The 15,627-nt window shown below is 37.8% G+C and overlaps 1 protein-coding gene across 1 annotated transcript in view; it reads left to right on the top strand.

Annotated features, from left to right (window-relative positions):
• Positions 1 to 15,627, top strand: part of NEDD4 (NEDD4 E3 ubiquitin protein ligase) — a 142,064-nt gene that overhangs the window by 73,510 nt on the left and 52,927 nt on the right. The window contains exons 5-6 of the mRNA XM_007935141.2: positions 13,875 to 13,925; positions 15,528 to 15,589. Coding sequence (XP_007933332.2) covers positions 13,875 to 13,925; positions 15,528 to 15,589 — 113 coding nt within the window. The remainder of the gene's footprint in view (positions 1 to 13,874; positions 13,926 to 15,527; positions 15,590 to 15,627) is intronic.

Genomic DNA, 15,627 nt, shown 5'->3' on the forward strand with positions numbered 1-15,627 from the left:
CTTCTTGTGGGGTTAGAAAAGGTCAGAAGATGTGGCCTCCCTGTCCCTGTTGGCATACTACTACTATTCAAATTTATACACCAACCACCAAAGCCAAAGATGAAGAAATTGAAGATTTTTACCAACTTCTGCAGTCTGAAATTGACCAAACATGCAATCAAGATGTGTTAATTTTCACTGGTGATTAGAATGCAAAAGTTGGAAACAAAGAAGAATCACCAGTAGGTGGAAAATATGGCCTTGGTGATAGCATGAGAGAATTTTGCAAGACCAATGACTTATTCATCGCAATACCTTTTTCAGCAACACAAACAGCGGCTATACACATGGACTTCACCAGACAGAGTACACAGGAATCAGACTGACTGCATCAAACTGACTACATCTGTGGCAAGAGGCGATGGAGAAGCTCAATATCTTCAGCCAAAACAAGGCCAGGAGCTGACTGTGGAACAGACCATCAGCTGCTCATATGCAAGTTCAAGTTGAAGCTGAAGACAATTAAAAGAAGTCTATGAGAGCCAAAACATGACCTTGATTATATACCTCCTGAATTTAGAGACCATCCAAAGAATAGAATTAATGCATTGAACACCAGTGACTGAAAACCAGAGGAATTGTGGGATGACATCAAGAACATCATCCATTAAGAAAACAAAAGGTAATTAAAAAGACAGGGAAGGAAGAAAAGACAAAATGGATGTGAGAAGAGACTCTGAAACTTACCCTTGAATGGAGAGTAGCTAAAGCAAATGGAAGAAATGACAAGATAAAAAAAGCTGAACCGAAGATTTTAAAGAGCAGCTCAAGCAGACAAAGCCAATTACTATAATGAAATGTGCAAACACCTGGAGCTAGAAAACCAAAAGGGAAGAACACCTTTGCATTTCTCAAGCTGAAAGAACTGAGGAAAAAATTTAAACCTCAAGTTGCAATATTGAAAAATTCCATGGGCAAAATATTGATGCAGGAAACATCAAAAGAAGATGGAATGAATACACAGAGTCACTGTACCAAAAAGAGTTGGTCGATGTTCATCCATTTCAGGAGGTGGCATATGATCAAGAACCAATGGCAATGAAGGAAGGAAGACATCAAAACTGCACTGAAGGAATTGGAGAAAAACTTAGCTCCAGGAATTGACAGAATACCCTCTGAAATGTTTCAACAAATGGATGCCGTGCTGGAGCACTCACTCGGCTGTGCCAAGAGATTTGGAAGACATCTACCTGGCCAACTGACTGGAAGAGATACATATTTGTACCCATTCCAAAGAAATATGATCCCACAGAATGTGGAAATTATTGAACAATATCATTAGTATCACATGGAAGTAAAATCTTGCTGAAGATAATTCAAAAACAGTTGCAGCAGTGTATTGACAGAGAGCTTCCAGAAATGCAAGCTGGATTCAGAAGAGGATGTGGAGCAAGGGATATCATTGCTGATGTCAGATGGATTTTGGTTGAAAGCAAAGAATACCAGAAAGATATTTACTTGTCTTTTTTTGACTATGCAAATCATTTGATTGTGTGGATCGTAACAAATTATGGATAACACTGAGAAGAATGGGAATTCCCAAACACTTGATTATACTCACGAAGAACCTGCACATTGACCAGGAGGTTGTCATTCAAACGGAACAAGGGGACACCACATGGTTTAAAATCAAGAAGGGAGTGTGTCAGTGTTGTATCCTTTCACCATACTTACTCAATCTGTATGCTGAGCGAATAATCCAAGAAGCTGGACTGTATGAAGAAGAACGTGGCATCAGGATTAGAAAAAGACTCATTAACAACCTGCGACACACAGACAACACAACTTTGCTTGCTGTAAGTGAGGATGACTTGAAGCACTTACTGATGAAGAGTGAAGACTACAGTCTGCAGTATGAATTACACTTCAATATAAAGAAAACAAAATCCTCACAGCTGGACCAATAGGCAGCATCACAATAAATGGAGAAAAGATTGAAGTTGTCAAAGACTTCATGTTACATGGTTCCACAATCAACACCAATGGAAGCAGCAGTGAAGACATCAGATGACATATTGCATTGGGCAAATCTGCTGTAAAAGACCTATTTAAAGTGCTGAAGAGCAAAGATGTCTCCTTGAAACTAAGGTGTGCCTAACCCAAGCCATGGTATTTTCAATTGTCCCTTACGCATGTGAGAGCTGTTCAATGAAGAAAAAAAACCAAAGAAGAGTTGATGCTTTTGAGTTGTGGTGTTGGCAAAGAATGCTGAAAGTACCATGGACTGCTAAAAGAATTAACAAATCTATCCTGGAAAAAGTGCTGCTGGAATGCTCCTTGGAAGCAGAAATGGCCAGACTTCATCTCACCTACTTGGGTCATGTTGTCAGAAGGGACCATTCTCTGGAGAAGGATATCATGCTTGGTAAAGTGGAGGGTCAACGAAAAAGGGGAAGGCCCTCAATGAGATGGACTGATACAGTGGCTTCAACGATGGGCTCAGGTATAGCAGGGATCGTGAGGCGGACAGGACCGGGTAGTCTTTCGTTCTGTTGTACATAAGGTCTCTATGAGTCGGAGATGACTCAACGGCACCTAACAACAACATGAGTCAGAACTGACTCGATTGCAGTGAGGTTGATTTTGATTTTTGGTGCCTTCTCCAGGAATTGAGTAGAGCTATTGGTCTCTAAAGGAGCTATGGTGGCACAGTGCTTAAGGCATTTGACTGCTAACCAGAAGATTGGCGGTTCAAATCCACCAACCACTCTGCAGAAGGAAGACTGGGCAATCTACTTCTATAACAATTTACTGCCTCGGAAACCCAAAAGGGGTCTCTATGAGTCAGAACTGACTGGATGGCAGTAAGTTTGGTTTTGGTTTAGTGGGTCTCTAGGAGCTCTGGTGGTATAGTGGAAAAGGCATTTGTCTGCTAATCCCAAAGAAGAACCTTATCACTCTTAATTGTTACCTAGCTGTGGATATTTCCTGGTTAAATAATAGCTTTATATATTTAAACCCTTGTTGTTTTCCTTTATTTGGAAATAGTAATTTGAAACAATGAACAAGATAAACCTTCCTCCCTTTTTTGAGGGAGGAGTAAAATTGAAATAAATGCAAACCCTTTTCTCTCACTTTCGATAGTCATTACCCACTGCCATTGAGTTGATTTTGACTCATAGTGACCCCCATTGGGTTTCCAAGGCTATAAATCTTTATGGAAGTAGATTGTCTCCACTTCCTTGCATGGAGCAGCTGGTGGGTTTGAACCACCTACCTTTTGGTTAGCAGGCCAACGTGGCATACAATACAAATGATTTTTAAAAGTAGTTTGGCTATATTAAATTTTAATTTTGAAAACAATTTTAAAATTCTGTTTAGATTTTGATGCAACACAACTTTGATTCCTGTTACTCCCTGTCTGCTTCAGATGCCTTGTCTTGTGCAGCATATTTTTAAAATGACTTATATTTGAAAATCCTCATGATAAATTATAAACTCTATAATGAAGCATGTAAAGATAGAGAAACTTGTGAGTCATCAGTTTTCAGAGGTGTGTGATTATTATAAAGTAGAAACCTCTGAAGAAACTGAAATTCAGAGGAGAAAATCTGACCTGATTTAGACAGTCTTTTTCCCCAAACATCCTTAGTATCCTGACCTCTTAGGTGAAAATTCCTTTAAAAGTTCGAGGGCTGCTAAGAGTTATAGAATGCAATGCCCAACTTTTCAAGCATTGCAACACAGTGTATCTGAGAACAAGTACAATTTTTGTCTTACACTAAATTCTACCGGCAGGCTGGCTGAGCAGATCTCAAGCTTGGGACTTTGAATATTTCCTTTAAGCAAAGATATCTACTTTCCTTCCATAGACAAGCAAAATCCGTATCATTATGATTTGACAGCTTAGCTCAGATTATACTGTTTTAGATAAAGCCATTTTTCCCTTGACAAAACTAAAAAGATAGAATCAATAAATCTCGAACTTTTAGAAAAATGTTTAAAATAAGCAAGTCATAGTATAGAGTGAACCAGTTTTAAGAAGGGGGGTCGAAGGTATGCAAATGCAACTTTACTTAGTAAAGTTGGCTTAAAACCAAAAAAAAAACCTCACTGTCATGGAACAGATTCCAGCTGTAGCAACCCCCCATTGGGTTTCTGAGGCAGGAAATCTTTATGGAAGTAGATTGCCCCATTGCCCCATCTTCCTTCCACAGAGTGGCTAGTGGGTTTGAACCGCCAACCTTCTGGTTAGCAGTCAAATGCCTTAGGCACTGTGACATTTTGTTGTTGTTGTTATGTGCCGTCGAGTCGGACCCAACTCATAGCAACCCCCTCCTCGGGTTTCCGAGGCAGTATCACTACGGAAGTAGATTGCCCCATCTTCCTTCCGAGGAGTGGCTGGTGGGTTTGAACCTCCAGCCTTCTGATTAGCAGTCAAGTATCTTAGGCACTATGCTACCAGAACTCCCACTGTGACATTAGAGCTCCTTAAGTTTGGCTTAGGGGGAAAAAAATAAAACATTTCTATAGAGTTAATTCCAACTCGTAATGACCCTGTAGGAGAGAGTAGAACTGCTTCATAGGGTTTCCAAGGCTGTAAGTCTTTATGGAAACAGAGTGCCACATCTAGAAAATATATTAAATGTAGAATGGTTTTCAAAATCCCTTTTTTCTATTTACAATATCTAGTATGTAGTGTGAAGGGTGGATTTTGAGAGGAAGGATGTTCATTAAAAATAATAGTTTTTATAAACTTTGAAAGCAGGAATTACATGTTTACTTAGAGAAATACTATAAATGGGTCCATTCATACAAGTTCTGCTTATTTTTCTCAGTGATTCACATGTGCTAATGTCTTCTGGTCAAAATTCCAACTTCTTGTGTAAATCAAGAAAACATATAACCTCTCATGTAGAAGAATGAGAGTTTAAATTCTACCTCAAACAAAGAAGTTCTTATATGATTTCACTTTTAGTGTCTCAGCTTCAGAGCTTTTAACTGTACTCTGGTCTTTTATGATCTCTGAAATAGTTATTGAAATCTTGGTTTTCTTTAAACAGTATGCTTAATAGTAGCTTGAAAATTTTTATGGCTGTAAATTTATTCAGTTTCTTTTTACTGCCTGTTTCCAATTCATTTCTTACAATTAGGTGATGTATATAAAAAGAATTTGAATATAAGAGAATTTTAATATAGCTGTGTGAAGATACAGTACTTGTTTGTACTAATTAAGATATACATTCAAATGTAAACCTCTTTACCTTGTGTGACAAAAGGTAGCTTGAACTTTTGTGTGATTTTTGTCTCATTCAGGAAATTATTTCCTTTTGTAATATTCAATCAGTCATCCAGATCTTCCTCTATTTTGAATTGCACCTACTCCTTATTTATCTGCTATCACGGTATCCGACATTTCACATTTACAACAGTAGTAAAAACTCTACTATCAAACAATATTGGACATTTATGACATACATCTGGCAGTCACAAACACTGAAGTGTGGAGCAAGGGTAGCACTGGCTGTGATGGTTAGGTCATATGTCATCTTGGCTGAGCCATGATTCTCAGTGGTATGAAAGTTATGTAATGTGATTTGGCAATTTTATGATGATACAGTCATCCTGCGTTTTGCGATACGGTGGTCACCCTCCAGTTTTGCATAACACCAATTTTTGTATAATAGCCTAGTCTTTGGAATCTAATCACGTGGATAAGTGAAGAGTGGGTGTATACAAAATTTAAATTACACAAAGTAAAAATTACATGCCAATGATTTATATATAGAATGATACAAGTTTACTCATTGAAACATTGTTTATAATGGTAAAAGAAACAATCTAAATGTCCTCCACTAGGGAGCTAGTTAAATGCTTTTTGCTTTTCCATGTAATGCTATACTATACAACCATTGAAAAGGTCAAGTATTTCTATATATACTGATAATGCATAAGATTCTAGAGATAGAGTTGAGGGGAATAAGGCAAGATGCAGAACAAGGGATATCCACACAAAAACAAATGATAACTACTGTTGCATCTTGGGCAGAGGGTTGGAGTTGGAAGCTAAGAATTCTTTTACTTCCTTTTGAATTTTATACCTTGTGTATGGTTGTTGTTTTGGGGTGCTATGGAGTCAAATGCAACTCACGGCAATCCCATGTGACAGAGTAAAACTTCCCCACAGAGTTTTCTTGGCTGTAATCTTTATAGAAGCAGATTACCATAGCTTTCTCCTGTAGAGTAGCTGAGTAGGTTCAAACTGCCAATCTTCTGGTTAATAGCTGAATGCTTAACCATTGTACCACCAGAGCTACGTATGCATGTATTACCTATGTTGGGTTTTTTGGGGAATAGCTCTCCTCCCACTTTATTCCTGTGGTGACCTTTCCCTGTGTCCTTCTTGCTTATTCATTCCTGCCTCCCTACCTTTCTCCCTGTGCAAATGCTTCCCTTCTCATCTCCCTGGTTGATTGTTGTAAGGAGCACATCTCCCTGCTCTAGTTGTTCAGCTCTGTTGTTTGGCTGAGAGTTAAGCCACAGGAGTGAGTTCAGTCCAGACCTGAAGGGGGTGACTCAGGGCCATAGTCTTGAGGGTTCCATCAGTCTCCATCCGATCAGTAAACCTGGTCTTTTTTTGGTGTTTTAAATTCTGTTCCATGTTTTTTTCTCCTACTCTATCCAGGATCTCCAATTCTGATCCCTTTCTGACATCATCTTATTCTTCTTGAATTACCTATGGTTTAAAATTACTTTTTTTTTTTTAAATAAAATCTTGATTAGAAAATGAGAGAAAAGTGCTAATAGCTAAGTCTAACAACTAAAAAATGCCATATGCTGTACTGTATTTAATGTTCATGTATAAAATTTTTATTTATTTATTTATTTATATTGTGATTTGGGTGAAGATTTACAGAGCAAATTCACTTTCCATACAGCAGTTCATATATACTTTGTCTCATGTCATTGACCACAGTTTACCACAATGCAACAGCTCCCCTCCCACTTCCTCCCCATAGTTACCTCTTCCCAGTGTCCATCCCTCCATACACTCCTGCCCCCTGAGCTGTCTCCCTGTGCATAAGCAGCCCTTCTTTCTCCCATGATTGTTCTATCCAAGGAGTGTATCTACTCGAGGTAAATGTTTAACTCACATGCCTGTATTTTGTTTGGCTGGAAACCACAGGTGTGGGTTCAATTTAAAATTTATTTTTACCAATTAAGAAGAATGATTGACCTGAGTTTGGTATTAAAGCAGAAAACTTTTTCTATATTGTTGGGGTTTCATTATGAGGAAATGGTTCTTCCATTAATACTTATTTTATATGTAGATTTATCCTGGGAAATTATTTATAACGCAGATTTATTAGAAAATAATATTTAAATAAATTATACTTTTTTTAAATTCTGTGGGGTTTTTTTTTGTTGTAGTTACATTGAATTCTCTTAAAGGAGACTATTCAGCCACTATTCATTCAGCCTTACCAAAGTTAATAAGAATTTGTCCTCCTAAAATTAGAGCCATCTCTGGTAGCATAGTGGCTAAGGCACTTGACTGCTAACCAGAAGGCTGGCGGTTCAAACCCACCAGCCACTCCTCGGAAGGAAGGTTGGGCAATCCTACTTCCGTAGTGATACTGCCTCGGAAACCCAAGGAGGGGTCGCTATGAGTCGGGGCCGACTCGACGGCAAATAACAACAACAACAACATACTTCTAGTTGAAGTTTTGCAAAAATTAGTAACGTAGAAACAGATTTGGAGTTTTTCTTTTCATGCTCTAACAATAGTTTCAAGAAACTGAAATTCCTATCTTTAAAATAGTTTTAAAAAAAAAAAAAGGATTATTGACTGACTAAACTATGCCTGCTATAGATGGTCCTGTTTAAGACCACCTGCTGTTCTAGATTTTTTTTTTCATATTTCCAGCCATTCTTAAATTACTTATATTTTACCAAATACAAATTAACTTCATGAAATAAGCTGCATTTAGTTCAAATACAGGAACTAAGTCTTACAAAGAAATGCTGCATATTCGGAATTTGGAACAATTGATTGGCTAGGAAACAGTAATGAACATCACAGACTGACTTGCCTTCATAGGAATGAATTTAAAACTATTACTTTTCCTTTGTAAATGGAAAAAAGAGCCTCTAATTGACCTATATTTATAGCAACCATATGTCCCAGACTTTCCAGGATACTTCCCAGTTTCATATTCTCCATCTCCTTGTCAGACCATGCATATTGATTTTTAGTTTGGAAAATTTGTCCATTCTACTAATACTAGAAATATAGTTCTTTGGCCCCAAGTCATTTTAAGTGGATGTGAAGAAATTTATTTTAGTTCACTTGTTTTAAAGAAGGAAGGCAGTGTTTTGCAATAAATTTTTGAACTATATTTTTATATACCAGCTTTTTTGAGTCATGGAATTCTCACTGAGTAAGGATTTGTTCTATGGTTTTGCTCACAAATACAACCAAAGAACAAGAAATATGAAATGATAAAAGCCAATGCTGCCAGGGAGTAGTTTTTCTTTCTGTCACACAGTGACCAGGCATAGCCTCTGCCATGGATGATGAGACTTTTGGGAAGATTTGTTAGCTAATAGATTTTAGGAAATAGAAACCCAATCAGCACATGAAAAGATGCTCCACATCACTGGCCATAAGGGAAATGAAAATCAAAACCACAAGATACTTCTTCACCCACTAAACCAAACCTGTCGCCATCAAGTAAATTCCAGCTCACAGCACCTTACAGGACAGAGTAGAACTGCCCTATATGGTTTCCTAGGCTGTAATCTTCATGGAAGCAGATCACCAGGTCTTCCTCCCATGGACTAGCTAGAACTTCAGAGGTGCAGGCTGGATTCAGAACAGATCGTGGAACAAGGGACATCATTGCTGATGTCAGATGGATCTGGGCTCAAAGCAAAGAATACCAGAAAGATGTACTTGTCTTTTATTAACTATTGAAGGCATTTTATTGTGTGGATCGTAACAAATTGTGGATAATACTGAGAAGAATGGGAATTCCTGAACCCTTAATTGTACTCATGAGGAACCTGTACACAGACCAGGAGGTTGTCGTTCAGACAAGGGGACATTGCATGGTTTAAAATCCAGAAGGGAGTGTGTTAGGGTTGTATCCTTTCATTATACTTACTTAGTATATATGCTGAGCAAATAATCCGAGAAGCTGGACTATATGAAGAAGAACGTAGCATCAGGATTGGAGGAAGGCTTATTAACAACCTGCATTATGCAGATGACACAGTTTTGCTTGCTGAAAGTGAGGATGACTTGAAGCACTTACTGATGAAGATTGAAGAATACAGTCTGCAGTATGGATTATATCTCAATATAAAGAAAACAAAAATCCTCACAACTGGACCTGTAAGCAGCATCACTGTAAATGGAGAAAAGACCAAAGTTGTGAAAGACTTCACATTGCTTGATTCTACAATCGATGCCAATGGAAGCAGCAGTCAGGACATCAGATGTCGTATGGCACTGGGCAAGTCAGTTGCAATGGAACTCTTCCAAGTGCTGAGGAGCAAAGATGTCTCCTTGAGGACTAAGGTGTGCCTGACACAAGCCTGATATTTTCAGTTGCCTCATAAGCATGTGAGAGCTGGACAATGAATAAAGAAGACTGAAGAAGAATTGATGCTTTTGAGATGTGGTTCTGGCAAAGGGTGCTGAAAGTACTATGGTCTGCTAAAAGAACTAACAGATCTGTCCTGGAGGAAGTGTACCCTAAATGCTCCTTGGAAACGAGAATGGCCAGACTTCGTCTCACCTACTTTGGTCATGTTGTCAGAAGGGACCATTTCCTGGAGAAGGATGTCATGCTTGGTAAGGTGGAGGGTTGACGACGGAGGGGAAGGCCCTCAGTGAGATGGATTGACACAGTGGCTGCGGCGATGGGCTCAAGTATAGCAGGGATCGTGGAGGTGGTGTGGGAGTGGGCGGTGTTTCCTTCTGCTGTGTGTGGGGTCGCTGTGAGTCGGAGACAACTCAACGTCACCTAACAACAACAACATCTCCTCAGAAGTATATCACTCAGTCTTTCTTCCGAGGAGTGGCTGGTGGGTTTCAACCTTGGTTAGGAGTCAAATGCATTAGGCACTATGCCACCAGAGTTCCTTGTCTTAGTTCTCGTAGTGCTGCTGTAACAGAAAGACCACAAGTGAATGGCTTTAACAAACACAAGTTTATTCTCTTACAGTTTAGGAGGATAGAAGTCTGAGATCAGGGTGCTGGCTGTAGGGGAAGACTATCTCTCCCCGTACCTCTTGTTTCTAGAAGAATCCCAGCACAGGAACCTGGGTCCAAAAGATTCGCTCTGCTCCTGGCTTCTCTTTCGTGGTAGTAGGTCCCCTTCTCTGCTCCCTTCTCTCTCCTTTCACCTTTTATAAGATAAAAGGCGTTGCAGGCCACACCCCAGGGAAGTTCCCCTTACATCACATCAGGGATCTGATGGGACTAAGGGTAGTGCAACCCACCCTTAATCTTAATCCTTTCACACCTAGTTGGCTTATCACATCAGGTCACATCATGGAGTATCGTTATGCATCTGTCACATTACATCATTACATAATTTCTAAACCACTGAGAATCATGGCCTAGCCTAGTTGATACAAGTTTGGGGGGGGGGGAACACCATTCAATCCCTGACCAGTACCTGTTAAAAACACACAGGGTCTAACTTGAAGAGACTTCCAATAACTCAATCTCAAATAATTTGAATAACCAAATAAGTGGCTGTAATGGCTTATATTCGGTTAGATAAAATAAATATTACTAAGTCCAAGCCAATATAAATTAGTAACTGAATAAATGGGAGAAGGGGAAAGTTCTTCATTTCAGCAATATTACAATTCATTAATATGAATGGAATGGTGGAAATTTAAAATCACTGTTTGGCAAATATCACAATAATAATTGTTGCAAGAATCATTAAACTCAAACCAAACTCACTGCTATCGATTCAGATCTGATTCATAGCAACCCCTCCTTGGGTTTCTGAGGCAGTATCACTATGGCAGTAGATTGCCCAACCTTCTTTCCGAGGAGTGGCTGGTGGGTTTGAACCACCAGCCTTCCAGTTAGCAGTAATATGCCTTAGGAACTACGCCACCAGAGACTCCCACAGTGGATTCTAAAGTTAGTGAGCAGAAGTGTGATGAGAAACAGGATATTTACATATCCTTGAAGTATCTTCCCATATAAACTTAATTAGTTACAAAGGGGGAAAATGTGAACTTTAAAGTAGAGAGACCTGGCAGACAGCATCTTAACCAATGATGAGAGTTATTATCACCAGTAATGAAATGAATCAATATCATGTGCCTCATGATACAATACACTGAGAAGGGCCCAACATTCCTTTTATGGTATTCTTGCCAAAAATAAAAGAAATGCATACCTTCTTAAATTCAGTCTTGAAGAAACATCTGAAAACCCAAATTGAGGGACATGCTATAAGTAGCAGTACTCTTCAAAATGTCAGAATTATTAAAGACAAAGAAAGAATGAGGTACTTTCCTGAATAAAGGAAACTAAGGAGACACAGCATATCCCTGGATGGCAGTTTGGGATTGGCTGCTAACCTAAGGGTTGGCAGTTAACATCCACCCAGCAGTACACGGAATTTCCTGGTTTTGATCCTTGTACTATGATTATGTAAGGTGTTAATGTTTGAGAAATGTTAAGTGAAGAATATATAGGAATTCCTTGTACTGTTTATGCAATTTTTATAGCCTGAAATTATTTCACAAGGAAAAGTGAGAAAATAAGTGCTTTATAATTTTTTAAAAATAATAAAATGCCATGTGTGTTTTGTAGGCAACATATAATAAGGTCTTTAATTTTTATTCAAACTGACAATCTATCTTTAATTAGAGTATTTAATCTGTTTACATTTAAGGTAATAATTCATGTAGTTGGATTTAGTATTTGGATTTTGCTGTTTATTTCTACTTGCCCCACTTGTTTTTTGTTTTCTCTGTTTCTCTTTTCCTGACTTATTTTGGATTACTCAAGTATTTTTGTAGTATTCCATTTTAATTCCTCTCTCGGCTTTTAGCTACAGCTCTGATTAACTTAATGATTAATTTACCACAATCATACCACTTCATACAAAATGTAGGAGTCTTACAACAGAATTGATGTGTTTACTCCACCTGTCCATCGTACTGTGTTGTCATTTGTGTCACACCTGTGTATGTTTTAAACCCCATAATGCAGTGTATTTTTTCTGTAAATAGAAATCTGTCTTTTAATATATTAGTAGATGGGTTTTTAAAATATATATTTACCAAGATACATGGCATTCCTTGGTAATCTTCATTCTTCCCTTTACATCTGATTTTTAATCTGGTGCCATTAACTCTTAGCCTGAAGAACTTCCTTTAGTATAAGTTGTAGCTGGTCGGCTGATGACAAATGATTCCATGCTTCTAAAAGCATTTTTGCTTTCATTTTTTGCTATATATAGAATTTTAGGCTCACCTATTTTCCTTTTATCATTTAGTACGTCTCATTCTATTGTCTTATGAATTCCATTGCTTATCATAAGTCAGCCATCATTTTTATTGTTCTCCTGTAAGGGGCCATTTTTATCTAGCAGCTTTAGAAATTTTCTTGTTATCTTTTGTTTTCACCAAGTTAATGATGGTGTGCATACCTATGTTTTCTTTATATTTATCCAGCTTGGGTTTACTAAGTTTACTGAATATGTAATCTTGTGATTTTCTAAAAGTGGGAAAGTTTTGGCTATTTTTTTCTTCCGGTGTTTTTCTGCTTTGTTCTCTCTCCTCTCCTTCTGTGACTCCAGTTAAACATATGTTAGACTGCATGGTGTTTTTCCACAAGCCCTCTTTATTCTCGGATAAATTTAATTGCTATACAAGTTCACTGAACTTTTCTCCAGTTGTCATCAATCATCTTTTAGCCCAGCCAATGATTTTTATTATAGGTATTATATTTTTCAGTTCTAAAATATATGTTTGATTTACTTTTATAAGTTCTGTTTCACTGCTGAATTCTTCCTTATCACGTCATTCGTTGTGATCTTATTTTCCTTTTAAATCCTTGAACATCTTTATAATAGCTGCTTTAAATTCCTTTTCTGCTAATTCCAAGTATTAGGCCATCTCATGGCTAGTTTCTAAAGTCTACTTCTTCTCTTGATTTTGAGTCATATTTTCTTGTATATTGGTATATCCTATAATTTTCCATTGTATATTTGGCAATATGGATAGTATATTCTGGAGACTCAGAATTATGCTGTCTCTCCTTTGTAAATGTCAATTGAAATCTCTACTCAGTCCTTGCAAACCTTCCAGCTGTTGCTTTTCACATGTACCGTCCCAGGATCAAGTAGGGATTTGAGTAGAACTGATGTGTAGATTTAGGAGCTTTTCTGTGGCTCCTTTCTTTTGGATTTTCCTATTCACTTTCCAGTTATGCTATCCACCCCAAACTAAGCTGTGTGACGACTCCTGGAGATTGCAGATTTTTGCTTGATTTCTAGATACTCCACACCATATGGACTGTGGAGTACTACAGGTGAATAACTATATGAATATGAATCCTACCCAGTGCAGTTCCTTCTAGTTTCTGCTTGCATTTAGTCAATCTATGGTGCCTTCAAATAGTTGTTTGTTTTTGATATTTTATCCAAGTAGACAATTGTTATCTGCAGAAGGATAATGTACACTAATCTGCCATTAACTAAAAATTATACATATTACCTTTTACATTCCATTCATGCTACATAGGATTTTTTGAAATTCTAAATTTTCTGTGAGGGATAGCCATAGCTCATCAAAATCTTCAAAGAAATTGAGCATATTACTAAACTTATTTTTTCTTCCTTCTCTTATAGACAAGAGATGATTTCCTAGGTCAAGTGGATGTTCCTCTTTATCCATTACCGGTTGGTATCAATGTCCATGATTTTACCTTTTATGTTTATTCTTTTTAACTTAATAAATACTTATAAATCCATAATATAGTTCATGTAAATATTTGATTTATAAAATGTACTGCTTTTCTTGAGTATATTATCTTCTGGAAACTTACCTCAATTTTCCCATTTTAATTTTATCTTCAAGATTAAACCCCATGAGCCAGTAAGAAATAGGGAGCTACTGAAGTTTGTTGACGACACGAAAGCATTGTTTAAGGAAGATCAGCAATGGAGACCTTCTACTGAATAATTATAATGGGGAGAGCTTAGGCTCTCAGAAGGAAGCTAAGATAGTTTATAACAATGTAGGTATGAACACAGAATGAATGTGGACTAAGCTGATAAAAATGAAGGAAATGGATTCAGGAAACATTTCAGAATAAAACATTATTGAACTTAGTGTCTGACGTGGGGGTTTAAAGAGATTAAGCAAAAAAGGTAAAGATAATACAAGTTGAACTTGGAGGGTAGGATGGTATCTCAAGTAGAAAAGTTGGGAGACAGAGCCATTTTATTTTGGAATATAATACATTTGTTATTATGTAATTTGAGCTTAAGTAGAAAATAAGACAAATGAAAATTTAAAATGGGCAGCTGAGAGAGAGAGAGGAAAATAAATTGTGTAGGGAAAAGGGATCAGAAAGACTGAAACTTATCACTGTTTAGGTAACAGCAAAATGTCTGAGAATGATTGCCTTTCCAAATAAGAGAGATGTAAGGAGAGGGAGCTCTGGTAGCATAGTGGCTAAGACACTTGCCTGCTAACCAGACAGCTGGCGGTTCAAACCCACCAGCCACTCCTTGGAAGGAAGGTTGGACAATCCTACTTCCGTAGTGATACTGCCTCGGAAACCCAAGGAGGGGTCGCTATGAGTCGGGGCCGACTCGACAGCACATAACAACAACAACGACAACAAAAAGGAGAGGGTCGAGCTCTGAACCTTAGTCACTGTGGGTGCATCAGAGGGGAAAGAGAAAGTAGAAGAGGGGAGATAGGAAGTGAACCAAGATAAAATAATGGCATGAAAATTTAAGAAAAGCATTTTGAGATGGAAAGAGTTAACAGTGCAGAATGCAGCAGAGGAGCATTTTATCAATCTTTTGAGGTCATTTATTGGGATCTCTATAATCTTTAGAGATCATAAGCTTTTGCTCGGATATTCGGTCCAATCTTCGTTTCCAGGCTCTTTATTCTTTTGTCCTAGAGTTATCTCTAACCAAGTAAACTTGCTGAACCAAGTAAACTGCTGACAATGCGCATATTCTCTGTTCCTTTAGGATGCCAACATAGTAACCACTCGGCTATTTTCCACCTGTTCTCTTCTACCGTCCTCCACAACCTACCCCTTCAGCTCATTTTAGATTTGGTCGTGGTGCTGGCTGCAGTTCATTACTATTCAGGAACGTGAAAGCATGACAAGTTACCACTTGTAATCATTTAATAAACTAAAGTTACTTATTTTTCATTTTAACTTCATTTATGCTTTTGGTCATAGTTCATGAATATTCTTGATAAGTACACATTTTTGATATTTGAGATGTGTCTTGAAAACCCATGTTTTATTGTAGACAGAAAATCCAAGAATGGAGCGACCATATACATTTAAGGATTTCATTCTTCACCCAAGAAGGTCAGTAAGTATAAAATGACAGCGTATATTATGTGGTT

The sequence above is a fragment of the Orycteropus afer genome, unplaced genomic scaffold, assembly GCF_000298275.1.
Source record: "Orycteropus afer afer isolate SDZICR_OR568_19922 unplaced genomic scaffold, OryAfe1.0 scaffold00026, whole genome shotgun sequence".
In the NCBI taxonomy this organism is placed as follows: domain Eukaryota; kingdom Metazoa; phylum Chordata; class Mammalia; order Tubulidentata; family Orycteropodidae; genus Orycteropus; species Orycteropus afer.